The sequence below is a fragment of the Alosa sapidissima genome, chromosome 13 (assembly GCF_018492685.1).
Source record: "Alosa sapidissima isolate fAloSap1 chromosome 13, fAloSap1.pri, whole genome shotgun sequence".
Classification (NCBI taxonomy): domain Eukaryota; kingdom Metazoa; phylum Chordata; class Actinopteri; order Clupeiformes; family Clupeidae; genus Alosa; species Alosa sapidissima.
The window spans coordinates 14,537,507-14,551,872 of NC_055969.1; the positions used below are offsets into that span (position 1 = coordinate 14,537,507).

Genomic DNA, 14,366 nt, shown 5'->3' on the forward strand with positions numbered 1-14,366 from the left:
CGGCATTCAGCACATGGGACTTTATGCCTAAAAATGTGTTCATAAATGTTACTCATGATCCAATATAGGCCTAACAGAATTTGTGCAAATAGGCTACTTGCTATTTAGCAATGTTAGTGTGTGAAATGTTGTAAGCTGAATTACTAGAAAAGTTAGGCTACCCCAGCTGTCCTCAGTTTTCATTTTGGAGATGAAGAGGCTTGCAAACCCACTAAAGGGCTTTTGTGACTTCAAATTCCTGTGTTGCCTTCTCATCTTGAAAGTCCTGTTGGATAGATTTGATGACTCAAAGTTTTTTTTTTTTTTTTAACTTAACTTGTAAACTCACTGTGATTAGTGGCTCTTGGAGCGCATAGCCTAGGCTACCTGAAGGCATTTCTGTTGGTTGTAGAGATGTCGTCGTCGTCGTCAGAACTGTACTCTCCCCAATTCGCTTGCCTGGACATTGCTCCAAGAATAGAAAATTAAGCTGTTATGGAAATGGAATAACAGTAGGCCTATCAAGAACAAGGAAAGGAAAGCAGTTCTCGTTAGTTCAGAGCATTAACTAGGCGACTAGCCAGTTTGAAAACGTCCTTGTGTAGGCTAGTCTGCAAGCCGATTCTTACCATCAACACTCAGTAGACAAAAGTAGGCTATTTAGGCTTGGATGCTAGGTTACATGTATCTGATATCATAGAACTTTTGGTGAAACAATGTTCTGGTTGCCACATTATTGCGAGGTACAAGTCATAACAATGGAACAGGTCTCGCTCGAGCCGAATTTCTGAAGAACTAGCCATCACAGACTTTGAAGTAACAAAAAAAAAAAAGCCTTAAAAAAAAAAAAAAGTGAATATCGGCTTCAGTTTAGCCCTAAATGCCATTTTAATGTCCGTATCAAACATTTTATGCCAAATTGCCTGTTCATGTACAGTAAGCTAGGCGACAGGTGGTTCTGAATTCAAGCTAGAGGGAGCTATATGTGTTATATTTGTCCGACTGGCTAAACGTGATAGAACATGCTGGACATAATACATATGGAATGCGTAAGTCCAGCATGCATCACGTTTAGTCAGATCTGCATGAAGTTTAATGAGCCTAATGACACTTCACTAAGCTAGTTCTTGCCTAGATTTGATGACGACGCATTGGTCAGAAAATCCAGCTCACCTTCCCCTCATCAGGCTTTGGTGGAAAAATTGGGTCATTGCTGCATTCACCTTCTACACGGTCTATTAGTGTGGGTCAGTGCTACTATGGGCCTATAAAATGGACAAGTCTTCCGGCGCAGCTGTCTGTATTAAAAGACCTTCATGTCCTAAATAGACTAGGCCTATGTAATCCCTTTAGATAAATAGCGATTTCATCACGCATGTCCACTTTCTGCCACATTGAGGTCAAGGCACCTACTCACACAAGAATATGACAATGTATGTGATAATATGAAAATAGTGTGTTTTCTCTCTTTTTAAAACACAATAATGAACAAATACAACTTGAACAACTTAAAAACGTATTTATTATTTTCTCGTCCCATTTTAATTGGTTAAAAACACATCTTTATTTTACATGATACATGTTCCATCTTTATAATACTTCATGGACTCCATTTGTTGTGTCATGGCCAGAACTTCATGGAATCCTGTGCTAAGGCCGGACATGTGCTGGAAATAGGCCTCCTTCTCCACCTGCACAGACAGGTTATTCACACCAGCGTCTTTCAATATAGCCGTGACCTGATGGGAGAAAACACAAGAGTCAGTACATACATAAACACATACATACATTAAACACATACATACATTGAACTGTCGTTTTTATCCAAAGCGACTTACAAAAGTAAACAATCAAGGTACAGTGCAAAAAGGACATGTTAGTGCAGCAATTAGTACTACTTCCATAGAATCGAGACAGTTCTAGACACTAGAGCTTCTTCATGAACAAGATTGCCAAAGTATGAAATTATGCATATACTGAAGATCAGGAAGTGGGAAGGAAAGAGGAAAGGAGAAGGACCAAAATGCCATTTGTTGTCAACGACAATTCTATTATCCACAATAGAATATTTTGGGTCAGTTTACTGAGAACACAAATTCAAATATGCAAAATGTCCAAAACATTTCTACCTATTCTTCAAGACATTATGGGCCTACTCAGCTTTGAAGAATTCAGGAAAATGTATTTTGCCAGATGAACATATACTAGGTATAAAGCACTTGATCAGTGACTAAGCGGATTCTGAAAGGCCATCACACCTGTTGAATGATCCTCTGTTCCACCACATCTGACATCAGCTGAAGGTGGATTGTTCCCGCTATGACGTTGGCCGAATGTCTCCAGAAATGAGCGTCACGGAATGAGAGCACACCCTCTATTTTCTGAATCTGGAAAACACAAACAACATGAATGAAACGTGAAATCTTCATGAGCCGAGGCTCCGAACGTTAGAGGATCCATGCCATACATCTTTCAACCATTGTATAACATCCCCTGATATACTTCTGCTCTACATACTGTCCAGGAAAAAATAAGATGATTTGACAGCTGAGCTTTTATTCTGATATAAAATTTTACATGCTTAATTGGCTTAATTTTAATCAGCCAACATCTTTAGGCATCTTTCAGGTGTATTGGGAGGGAGCATAATAAATTAGAGCAATATATAGAATATTCTATGTATAGAAACTATATGCATTTCGCCCATGCTCTATGATCATTTCCTTTTTATGGTCTTTACAGACAGGGAAGGGAACAGTAAAATTCAAAAAGCCTGGTAAATCCCTTCTTCACATCAACACATCTTGTTTCAAAACCAACAAGAACAAAATAGTTTCCTGATGCCCTTAAGTCATGCCACTCTCAAACATCCAGATCCTAATGACAAACACACAGAGATCTGGTGAATGCCCAACCTTTTCCAGCGCCATGTTTAGGTCCTTCTCGTGCTCGGGAGGCGTCCTCAACAAGAGAACTTCACAGGCGTCCTTCAGCAAGGGAATGACACTGAGGAAGATGAGTGTGGCGATGAAGAGCGAGCAGATGGGGTCGGCGATCAACCAGCCGAACTGCCGGATGAGCACTGTGGAGATGATGACCCCCACGCTGCCCAGTGTGTCGGCCAGCACGTGCAGGAAGACACCTGGTCAGGACAGAGACAGCACCTCAGTAAGTCTATCAGTAGTGAAGTGGAGAATGCATCAGTGGAGGGTCAGAAACCCAGGCACACGGGACATGTTGACCTACCTAAACTTCAGCTATCGTCAATGGACCATATGCACAGAAGGCTCTTAAGCCTTTATTTCTGGTGGAGTGTTAGCTGTGTTGTAACGGCATCTTCTGTTATATTCTGCTCCTTATATGTTCACTCCGACACTGAATATCTTCAGTGCCCAATAATAACAATTCACTAGTTCACATTCCGTAATTTGCAAACAGATATACATGTAATAGCATAATAGAAAAGCATGTTTGGCGAAGTCTCTGGCCAGGGTCCTGAAGTGATTTGCGGGATCGTGCAGGAGTCAACTGCGCAGGCAGGAGTCGTGCAGGATTCCGCAATACACCCCAAAAAATGCGTTAAAAGATGAGGGACCCTATAACCAGGACCACGCGAACAAATTCGACGGGAGAGCGCGAGGTGCGCCAATTCCCTCAGATCAGAGAGACTTGATCTGATATAAGAGTGATAGGCATCGGAGGACCACGGGCCGAGAGTTTTGAGCGCTTGATCGGACAGGCCGTTTTTTGCCGCGTTGGTGGTTGCACCATAAAATAATGAGTAACGGCCTGCTGGGATTCCAATTTGCGTTAGAACAGCATTGCGCTGCGTTTGAAACCAGAAGCGAGTAACGGAGCATACGCAGTCTGGAGGGGGGATCTTTCCATGCGATGGAAAAAGTAATTAGCCAAATTGTATAGGGCTGCAGGAGAGAGTAGATGTTGAAAATGACAGCCCAAACACACGGTTGTGAAGTTCAACATCTATGCACCCTAATGTTTAGTAGGCTAGTAAGGCCTACGCAATTAAAATAGGCTGCTGTAGCTAACTGCGGTAGCTATAACGGCAAGAGAAGTAATGAGCAGCAACACATTATTAGAGAGGATTCCGAGGAACAGAGCAGAGCTACACGCAGGTGCAGGTGCTCCCTTGGTCAGCTAGGGAAGGGCTTTAATATGCTGACACTCTGAACACAGAGGAAGGCAAAAAAACATTTAAAGGAGAAAAATTCCTCCCTTGCCCTCTTGGCAATAAACGACAGAGCAACAGCTCCTGTGTATCAGCTGCCTTACGGCCAACGCCGGCATTGAGTTAAAGCGATGCTCACTTAAATACATTTTGTGATCACCACATAGATTATATTGTATTACTATTTCATGTAGACATGGTCTCAGATGAGATGCCGATACGGTAGCCTATAGGGTGGTGGCACTAATCCAGGGAAAGAGGGGTGAGGGAGAACCAGGGACGCGGTCCCTGGCTGGGGAAAAACGCAGGCTCGAACGCAGTTCGCGCCGGCGGGAGATGATGGACAAAGGGGGAAAAGTAGCGACGCGGTCGCTACGGGGGAAGGGGGAGGAGGTTGCGCAGCACCCTAGGTAGGCAAAGAGAAAAGTGGGGAGGGTTGATTAGCTGGAAAGAGAAAGAGGCCGCAGTAGGGGAAGGCAAGGTAGAGGGCTGCACGCGGGCTGCCATAACTTGCTGAGTTGAGTGAGCAGGGGGAAAAGCTGTTTAGGAATAGAGAAAGAGGCAGCAGTTTGCGGAGTTGAAAAACATGTTGCATGAACAGAGGGGAAGACGCCGGAGGAACGGAGCTGATGATGAGCAGTTGATCGGCTATAATAGGAGAGGAAAGATAAACTGATTGTTGGAGAAGGCGACGCAGGTCTGCTTTCCTTGCGAAACGAGGGCAATCGATCCTACATCCAACTCTGCTCTAATCAAAGATATGGTCCACGGAGTAGCTCTGCTTCTTGCAAGCGGAGTGACGCCGATGCTGCAACTTTGGCAGATAGAGGCCGACTGCGAATAAATAACCTGTCTGATTGAAGGAGGCATGGCAAATTCCGTCATGCTCCTCCCGAACTTCCGTTTGTAAACGCCATTTTAACACACTCATAAATCGTCGTGCCCATCGTATCGTGCTGATTCACTAGGTGCAACAGTGTCCCGTGCATATGGTCCATTACTTCTTCATAAATATTTTGGATTTGTTTCTATTAAATGACTACAATGAATCTATTTATATACAACAAAAGTACTGAGTACTTAAACCCTCACAGAATAAGGAGATTCAAATGTAATTAGGGCAATACTAGTAAATCATTATCTATATCTCTGAAAAGCAGTCTGCTCAACATAATCTACCAATTCATTCATTCCTGAAAAAGAGCAAAACCACAGACCAAGATGGAGCTGTTACCTCTCATGTTGGCATTCATGCCCCCTCCACCAGACCCATGGGAATGCCCATGTCCGCCATGAGAGTGCCCATGTCCGCCATGGCTATGCCCATGACCTCCGTGGCCGTGCTCGCCGTGCCCATGATGAGAGTGCCCGTGGTCGTGGCCAGAGCAGCTGCTCTTGGCCGAGCCGTGGGAGTGGGCGTGACTGAAAGCACAGATGCCCACCAGGTTGACGAGAAGGCCGCCAACTGAGACAGGCTAGGAGAACAGAGAGACATCCAGGAGTCAGTTTCATCAGGTTACTATAGCTTAATATAGAGCAAAATACTAAATTGCAATGTGCAACTATGACCACTAGGAGGTGTCCTAGGAACTCTAGTCCTATGACCACTAGAACTGTTTTCATAGTCACTTACAGTGACATATTCCAACATGAGAGGAAATAAGGAGAAACTTATTCAGGGCTGAGGTTTGATATCCTGAGAGTCAATTCTGTTTTCTCTTTTCTGGGAGTAACACAATAAAGCAGAAAACGAGAGGTCAGGATATTTCATTAATCAGTGGGAGATTAATTCTATTACTCAAATAGTGTCAGTAAAATATGCCTAGGGATGCAGGGATATAGTGGACGCTGATGTGACTCGCTGTTTTAGAGTAGAGTGCAAATTCACCGTTAACATGTCTGTGTTGATGTTGGGGGGATCCAGAACTCTGGTTACGGACTCCACGAACACAAAGAAAGCGATGACCATGAGGAAGAGGCCGTTGATAAATCCCGAGAGAATCTCAACACGGCCATACCTGGACAAACATATACATAAACATATTTAAACAGGATGTAATTCAACAAACACAACGTCTACAAGAGAAAGACCCGTGTTAACATGATTTCAGAACTAAAACTAAAGAAGACTGCTAAGTAAGCTGGATATCGGACCGTTAAGCATAGTGTTTTAGATTAATCTCTCATGATTCATATGATGTTTTTGTGACATTTCTCATTATATTCTAACTTATGTTGTGCTTAATCATTTAATGCAGGCTTGAACGTTTACATGAATTGACCTTCATTTTAAAGACACTGCACTAACCACAACTTACAGCATACACGATTGCTACAAACCATGTAAAACCATGTTTTCCAAAAGTGTGAACAACAGGACGATTTTTGAGTGACATTGATGTTACTGACCCGTAGGAGAATATCCTGGTTGCTTTCCAGCGCGTCATCAGAGCAGCAAACAGTCCGAGAACCAGAGCGGAGCAGTCGAACAGCATGTGGAAACCATCTGAGATCAAGCCCAGGCTGTTGGTCCACACCCCATAAAACAGCTCCACAAAGGTGAAGGCCTGTGACAGATCACAACCACAGAACAGCACTAAACAAAAAGGCACAAACGCTTCTGCATTCACATAATGCAGATTCATACATGCAAATATGTGTCTCCGAAGTTGCACATCACAGCGATTGAAATAACATGCTATGTTGTGAAATTTCAATTGCGTGATTTCTTCAAGACATCAAAAAAACTTGTGACAACAACTACAAAAACAACTGTGTAAAGCCATACTGTGCAAAGTGGGACATAACATTTATCTCAGGTAATTGACTTTGTAATGTCAATCCATGTTTGTCCCCTAAATGCCAAGGTCTCAAAGAAAAGATAGAATGCTCTGCAACATTAGATAGATAGATAGATAGATAGATAGATAGATAGATAGATACCACTCACCAGGTTAAGACAGAGGAAGTAGAAGATCTGCCTGGAGTCATACTCCTCCAGGATCTGCTTGAGGGAGTCCTTGATGAACCTGGGCAAGGACTGGGACGTGTGCTGTAGGGCGTCGCCCATAAAGTTGTACAGCGGGGTACCCTCAGGAGAGTAGCCCACCAAGGTCCCCTTCTGGCCTTTCTTAGATGGGGATGACAGGATGCTGTCGGCTGAGAGGAGAGGGAAGGAGATGATGCATGTCAGCAAAGACGCTGTGCAGTTAGGAACTGGGGCTAAAGCTAAGCTAAGCAGACGCTTTTATCCAAAGTGACAGACTCGCAACGGCAGGTTAAAGAATCAAACCCACATCAACTAATTGTCAGGCAGTGATGTTACCACCTCTCAAAAAATAATTGTATGTTATTTAAATGTTATTTATATAAATTATCTTTAGATTATCTGGTGCAAAATATATTTGTGAGCATGTCAGATAGACCTTGTTAATTCTGCAATACAGGACACTTTCAAATTTGAAATGCCTGTGTTTTTCAAACAACAAGGGAGGGTTCATCATGCATGTGTGTAAATGGCACTCACACATGAGAAAGAAGGCTGCGCTGACCAGTACCCCCCCTGAGAGCACATGCTCGGTGCTGGACTGCTGCGCAGGCTTGCTAATGGCCCTCAGCTGGTCGGTCAGCGGATGCGTCCAGAAGTTGGCCAACAGCAGGCCGCTGAGGAAGAGGAAGATGGCACCGTAACGGGCGCAGCGGGGGGCTTCCATCTTGGCCACGCAGATGGACTCCACGTAGAAGTCCAGGATCATGACGGAGAAGATGATCATGGCAAACGGCAGAATGAGGGCTGACCACGACTCCACCTTGCTCTACATCACAGGGTCAGAGTCAGGAAAGCGCTCTCGTTTCAGGATTTTGGATTTCAAGACAAAACTATTCCACACAGTGCCAATGTGGTGGTTTTACACATCTGTAGCTGTTTTGCACATCACGCACATGCAAAAGTTTTCCATTTATTGTTACAACTTTGCAATCAAAGAAAACTAAAATCAAAAGCAGCAACTTAAAACTGAACCAAACCACAGTTGTGGCTTTGTTAGGATCAGTTCTTGGTCATTCACAGACCATTAATAAATAAAAAACAAAATGGCTAGGATGCCTCCCATAGTATAGTAGAATAATCCTCTACCTCTGTTGTGGCAGCCAGGACTATAACCCAGGGGAGGAGAACCATGGTGGAGACCAAGCTGGAGAGGGCATAGAGCCGCTTCGCTCCGCCGAGCTCCACTGACAGCTTCCGGGAGGCGGTGTTGAACCCCACCTTCAGGCACAGCGCCACCACCAGTAGTACAACCCCACCCTGGAGATGCAGAGGAAGAGTGATGAGGCAACTCAGAGTCAATGCAGTTCAAAGTAAGTCAATAATGGCTTGTGCCCACCCATTGTGGTTTTTTTGCACTATTTTCTATTAACCTGACTCTCGCCAGATGAATTTCGTTACGCTTAGCTACGCCTAGCTTCACTCACATCCATCTGGGACCTCTTCCATTGAGAGTGATTTCTGCACCCGATTTTATGGTACAGCCAATCAGGACGCAGGGCGGGAGTTTCATAGATGTGACATAGTGTAGAAGCGACTGTGAGACTGTTATCAGCATCACGGGTTGGCTTCGATGTGAGTGGTTGAAGTAGCACGTCAATAGATGATGGACAAGTGGCTTATTCAATCATATGCAAGCATTTTTTGATTAGGCCCAGCCTTCTGAAGCAACACTCCAATGGATTGGTCCCAGATGGATGAGTGGAGCTAGGCGGAACGAAATTCATCTGGCGAGAGTCAGGTTAATTTTCTATACAAATCCTATGAAGTTCAGCACTCACAGCACTCAGTGCCCTTGGCGGCAAAAAGCCCTTAGTCCCCCCCCCCACAGCGCTCAGAAAGTTGAAATTTGTTCAAGTTTAAAAACAGCGCTGGGCTCGTCAATGTCACTTCTCTCTCGACAACCAATCAAAACTTCGTAACCTAGCAACAATAAACACTTGACTGAAGCTGAAAATGAGGTTGAGGGCGCCGTCAGTGCAAAGAATACGATTAGTGGACACAGGCACTAAGACAATATGACAGACAGACGACAAGACACACAGACAGTAAATAACACAGAGACAATGAGCCAGACAACTTTATCTACCCCCTAAGGGAAATTGTTGAATTTCACTATGATCACCTCACAGGCCCTCGCTGTGAGGTGAAGGCAGGTTACACACCTTGTGGTCCGCCACTCCTAAAAAGGATATACCCGTGTAGAGTGCATGCGTCAGAGCACTGTCGTGATGCCCCTCAGCTGAAATTCAATTAAGGCCAATATAGGAGCAGGCCAGGGACAGTGTGGAATGCAGACAGACACGAGAAAGTGAGTTAAACGAAACCCTGATTGTTCTGTGCAACCATACAGTTCTCAGAAGAACTCTCACAGATGCTCACAGATTGACCACAGAACATTTTACAGTTTTCTGTGTAATACTGGATGTTTCAATCATCTCCATTCACCACCAGTATCTACATTGCATAGTTAATAGTGGCAAAGTGCTGGCAACAGAACAAACTCAGCAAAATGCAAAGCCATTTTCAACTTGTGTTTTAAAGGATACGGTGTTCAGCCATCTTGGCCATAAGATCATCATTATCGAAGAGCAGGAGACAGATCACAGCAATGATAAAGAAAGCAGCACCACGTGTCTGAAGAAAAGATCATTAAACCAACAGAATATTAGTTTTACAGAGCTGTGTCAAATCAGTTGTAGTGCAAGACATCAAGTCAAGTCAAAAGCAGAAGCTACAAGGCTTAACAAACCATTACAACACATTTAAGAAGAAGACTTTTGTGTACGTTCATTTATTTATTTTACCTTAGAAGGTCCTCCTCCTGAACTTGTGAAAAGCACACTAAGCAGTGTAATAACCACCACATCGCTGTGCTCAAAGAGTAGTAGTGTTCTGTTGAGAAAGCAAAGAGTATATTTATGTCTAAGCCCAGATACATAGTAAATCTTTCTTAGGAAATTGTAAAAAAAATGTATGTGCCTTTACCTTAATGGTCCACAAAGTGTTAGTCCAAAAAAGCCCAACAGAGATATGATGCAACTGATCACTGAATGCTTGAATATCCTGATCCACTGTCAAGTACAGATACATTATGCCATTATTACAAGGTCCTAATAAAGATCCCATAAAGTGCTGATCCATGAAGAAAGTAAGCGGTCACCTGTCTTTTGGTGATCATTTTCCCCGAGGAGAATGGTTTCTGAAAGAAAACCAAGAGCATTGCACATCTGTGGAGAAGAGTGTAAAATGGTTACATAGAGTCATATACTTACATAGATAAAATCATCTTAAACTCGCGGCTGTGATAACAAAGGCTACTGTCAACAATACTCACCCCAACTTAAGTATGAAGAGAAATTGAACTATGTGTACCACTTTCAGTAAATCATAAGACTCAAATATTCCAAGGGCCTTCAACAATTTCGTCAGCCAAAGCAGTACTATGTACCTTGTAAGACTGAAAAGAAATGTGAATCCATATTAGCATCCTTTGGAGACAGTGCAATTTTACAATACACTTAATAACGGTATCATAAAAATGTTTCAGAATCCACAAGGGCCGATTAGCACGCTAACGTTAGGTAGGCTAGGCTTCTCACCTGGCATTTGGTACTTCGACTCGCCCAAGTTTCCCACTGGAAAGAACATTACTGCTGTATTTGTCATCCATTTTGTCGTAGTTATATTTACAATTTGGACTACTAGCTTACATTTGCATACTAGTAACCTGGCAGGCTATCTGATCGCGCATTGATGAGCACTGTTCATCACTGAGATGGCTAGTTAGCTAGCAGCTGGTCTCACAACCGTCTTACTGCTGGAGTCGTGCGCTATTGCATGGTCCATAGAACGGACCTCGCTCAAGTTTCGCGCATATTTACCTCTGATTTATTAAACTAGAAACCATTGTTATGTCAAATGTTTAACAGTGACACATCTCAACCTGACTGTTAAGCGTCGGCAGCTTGTAATGCTATGTGTTGTTGTCGCTGCTAAGACTTCCGCATGGAAATGGAGCCGGATAGCTTCCTGTACTCCATCGTTGATACATATACGATGTGCACCGGCGAAGTGAATGTCTGGCTTCTCATTTTGCTATACAGATCAGGCCCTTTACGTGGAGGGCCACGTAGCCCATGTAAAATCCTTGACGTAAACAGGAATATTACATAGGCCAAATAACATGATACAATATTGTCTTAAAACCTTTTTAACTCTCAGATTATGTAACATGACGTAAATGTGTAATAATGTGGATAGGTCCATTAAAATATTCACCATGGACACTATCATAGGCATAAGTAGGCCTATTCTCTATTCTCTGTAATTCATTGACAATGCAAGATAAACAGGTTGAAATAACAAGTCCACTTTGAAGCCATCACTCGTCCACAGTGATGTCCAGTGTCACACTTCCTTTCTATAGTCAGAACAAAAATGCTTATCTGCAATATTGAAACAGGAGGCTACTGTATATGAAGATCACACATCCTGCCTCAGCAGAGTGGAAAGAATGACGTTACAGAGATTGCTAATAGTGTGGCTTGACCTCAGCATCCTCTGCATCACACACATACATCTTCATAATGTGCTCAGGCAGAAAAGGTTGGCAGGGTTAGCACACCATTTATGCTGTCAATGGAGCATGATGCAATCTATGTGCTGTACGATGTGTTCTTGGAGGCGGATATTGTACACATCCTTTATGAGGAATTATTGCTGACATAAAGGGATGCATTTGTCTTTGCACCCTGATGTTTTAAGTGCATCACAGTGTTTTGTCTTACGTTTTTCTTGTCATTTTGTGTCAGTCTCAGTTGGGAAACGGACAACATATTAATCATTTACAACCATGATATGGATCTATTTTTAACCCCAAGAATAGGCCTGTCCTCATCCATTACATGTTAATGTGATCGAGAGACATGAAAATGCTTTAGGGTACTGCTTTGCATCAGGATCACCTTACCCATTATTTATGTGGGGCCATTTATGGTTGTAATGATTTTAGTTATCATGTGGGAGTATATAAAACCACCCTGTTAATAAAATAAATAGAGCACTGAAAATACAGTAATTCACAGTGATCTCATATGATGACCCTTGACTTTTACAAAGGCCAAATATGGGCCTCCTTCATCAATGGTTGTACAACAGTCTGTCTCAGACAGTTCATGTTGTCTGTGCTCATTGATCTGTAGCGTTAAAACATATAGTAGGCTAATTAATAGAAGTTATTCACCACAATGCAAAAAAAACTGAAGATACTGTCATTAACGTATTGATGAGTGAGATTATAGTTACATGTATCAAGCTCAACAGTAGGTGGCACTGTTAGATTACTGTAATTATGGTTGTCAATAGAAAGTGCAGTGCATCTAACCAGGACTAAGTAGGACAACTGAGAGAGGTTTTAGGTTATAGGTTAGGTAATAAGGTTTTTGAAAAGTTAAATACGCTTGTAAAAATGCACATTTGCACAATTCTAGATTTTTTTCTCATCTTTTCATTAGTTATGATCTAATCCACAGGGCTTTATTAGTATTACAGATTGCAGCACCTTCAAACATATTTAGCCAAACTTTGTTATCCACTGAGCTTTGGCCAGAGTATTACCATGGCAATGAAGTAATACTCAAGCTTAAGCTTTGCTGAGAAAGTCCTCGTGAATGATTCTAATAGAGGGTGGTCTTACAGTGCGGGACAAAAGCACAGTCAAGCCCCAAGTAAGACATCAGTAATGGAACTGAATGAAGAGTGGCCTGCAGTGCAGGTCCCACCATTTACATAGCCAGTGGCGACGGCTGGAGAGTGACCAAGATCACACAATGAGACAAAGGGCAATTAGTCCGAAGCAATTTGTCTGTAGGGTTTTAGGAGAGCAACTGTATTTACTGCTCAGCAGGTGGACGACCATGGATGAAAGCCGAACTATTCAGGCGTCGCACAGGCAGGCTGCGTGCTTGGCAAGCTTGCCCAGACATGATGCCAAGTTAAAGCCCAGAGAAGGATAGGGGAGTGAGTGTGTGTGTGTGTGTGTGTGTGTGTGTGTGTGTGTGTGTGTGTGTGTGTGTGTGTCTGTGCTTGCGTATGTGTGTGTGTGCATGCGTGTGTGTCAGTGGGAACACTCAGGTTTCTAACATCCCTTCACTTACCCCTGCCTTCACTCCTTATGGCAAACATTAGTTTTTGTGCAAACAGAGAGAGAATAAGGAGGAGCCCTTTGAAGCTCCACAGTGGCCTTTGAGGAGGCAAAAAAAGAAACACTGTATCAACTTGTCTCCCACATGAAAACATTCAGTGCTTGCTTTCTTTTGCAAAGCGTACGCTTTGGCCTCCACAATTTCAAACCTTTTCTTAACCAAGTCACCTGTGCAGACAACTGTGCAAATGTATTCACTTCATTTCTCACCACAAATTAAATATGCCCTTTCAGAAACTGTTTTTGTGCAAAAATATTCATTATTAATGCACCTTTCATTTCAGCTGCCAGAGGGTTGTATAATCAGCAAAGCTGTGCCATTTTAATACAGACACAGTGTTATGGAGTTGCAGTCTTCCCATCACATCACAGCTTTATATTTTTAGCTTGCAGTTCTATCTTGACTTGCCAAGTGGAGAAAACATACATTTTTAATAGCAGCCTACATCCAAAAACTCTATTAGCACTAGCGAGGGAACAAAAAAAGGAAAGCTTTTTACTTTGCTGCTATAGCACACAACCACAGACGGTATATCAGATTATAGCCTCCACGCTGTGACCCTGTGCTTTCATGTTGCTGACTGTCATCATTGTGTCTGGCCCTGTAATCAGAGGGAAACTCTGCTCTGCTGCTCTGACCTGATTCTGTTGAATCACTCACCACTGCCATGTAGGCTCAGCATTAAGCTCAGGCCCCTTTCAGACCGGTCATGAGATTTACCTCTGCAGCAGTGGAGAGAGAGACAAAGGGGGAGGGGAGAGGAGAGGAGAGACAAGAACGGAGAGAGAGAGAGAGGGAGAGAGAGATATATACAATAGGGGACAGAGACAGAGAGATATTGAGAGAGAGAAAGAGAGAGAATGGAAAAAAGAAGAGACAGACAGGTCAGGTCAATCAAATGGATAGTCTGGTTACTGAGAGGGTCGAATGAATGAGAAGATAATCA

General features: G+C 43.0%; 1 protein-coding gene across 1 annotated transcript; it reads right to left on the minus strand.

Moving 5' to 3' along the window:
- Positions 1-1,483: 1,483 nt before the first annotated feature.
- Positions 1,484-11,234, minus strand: slc30a5 (solute carrier family 30 member 5). Its single transcript, XM_042059999.1, has 16 exons — positions 10,817-11,234; positions 10,552-10,674; positions 10,378-10,444; positions 10,203-10,288; positions 10,022-10,109; positions 9,764-9,851; positions 9,380-9,456; positions 8,304-8,474; positions 7,695-7,983; positions 7,119-7,327; positions 6,578-6,735; positions 6,057-6,186; positions 5,403-5,643; positions 2,895-3,121; positions 2,238-2,366; positions 1,484-1,718 (listed from the first exon to the last, which is right to left on the minus strand). Exons 1-16 carry the CDS (start codon positions 10,885-10,887, stop codon positions 1,548-1,550), a joined length of 2,325 nt encoding a protein of 774 aa, XP_041915933.1. The 5' UTR covers positions 10,888-11,234; the 3' UTR covers positions 1,484-1,547.
- Positions 11,235-14,366: the final 3,132 nt, after the last annotated feature.

Coding starts and splice junctions, on each gene's coding strand:
- slc30a5 (XM_042059999.1), bottom strand. CDS start 10,887: ATGGATGACAAATACAGCAGTAATGTTCTTTCCAGTGGGAAACTTGGG. Junction 7,984..8,303: donor TCCTGGCTGCCACAACAGAG/GTAGAGGATTAT, acceptor CCTGTGATGTAG/AGCAAGGTGGAGTCGTGGTC. Junction 5,644..6,056: donor TCAACACAGACATGTTAACG/GTGAATTTGCAC, acceptor CTGTTCTCCTAG/CCTGTCTCAGTTGGCGGCCT.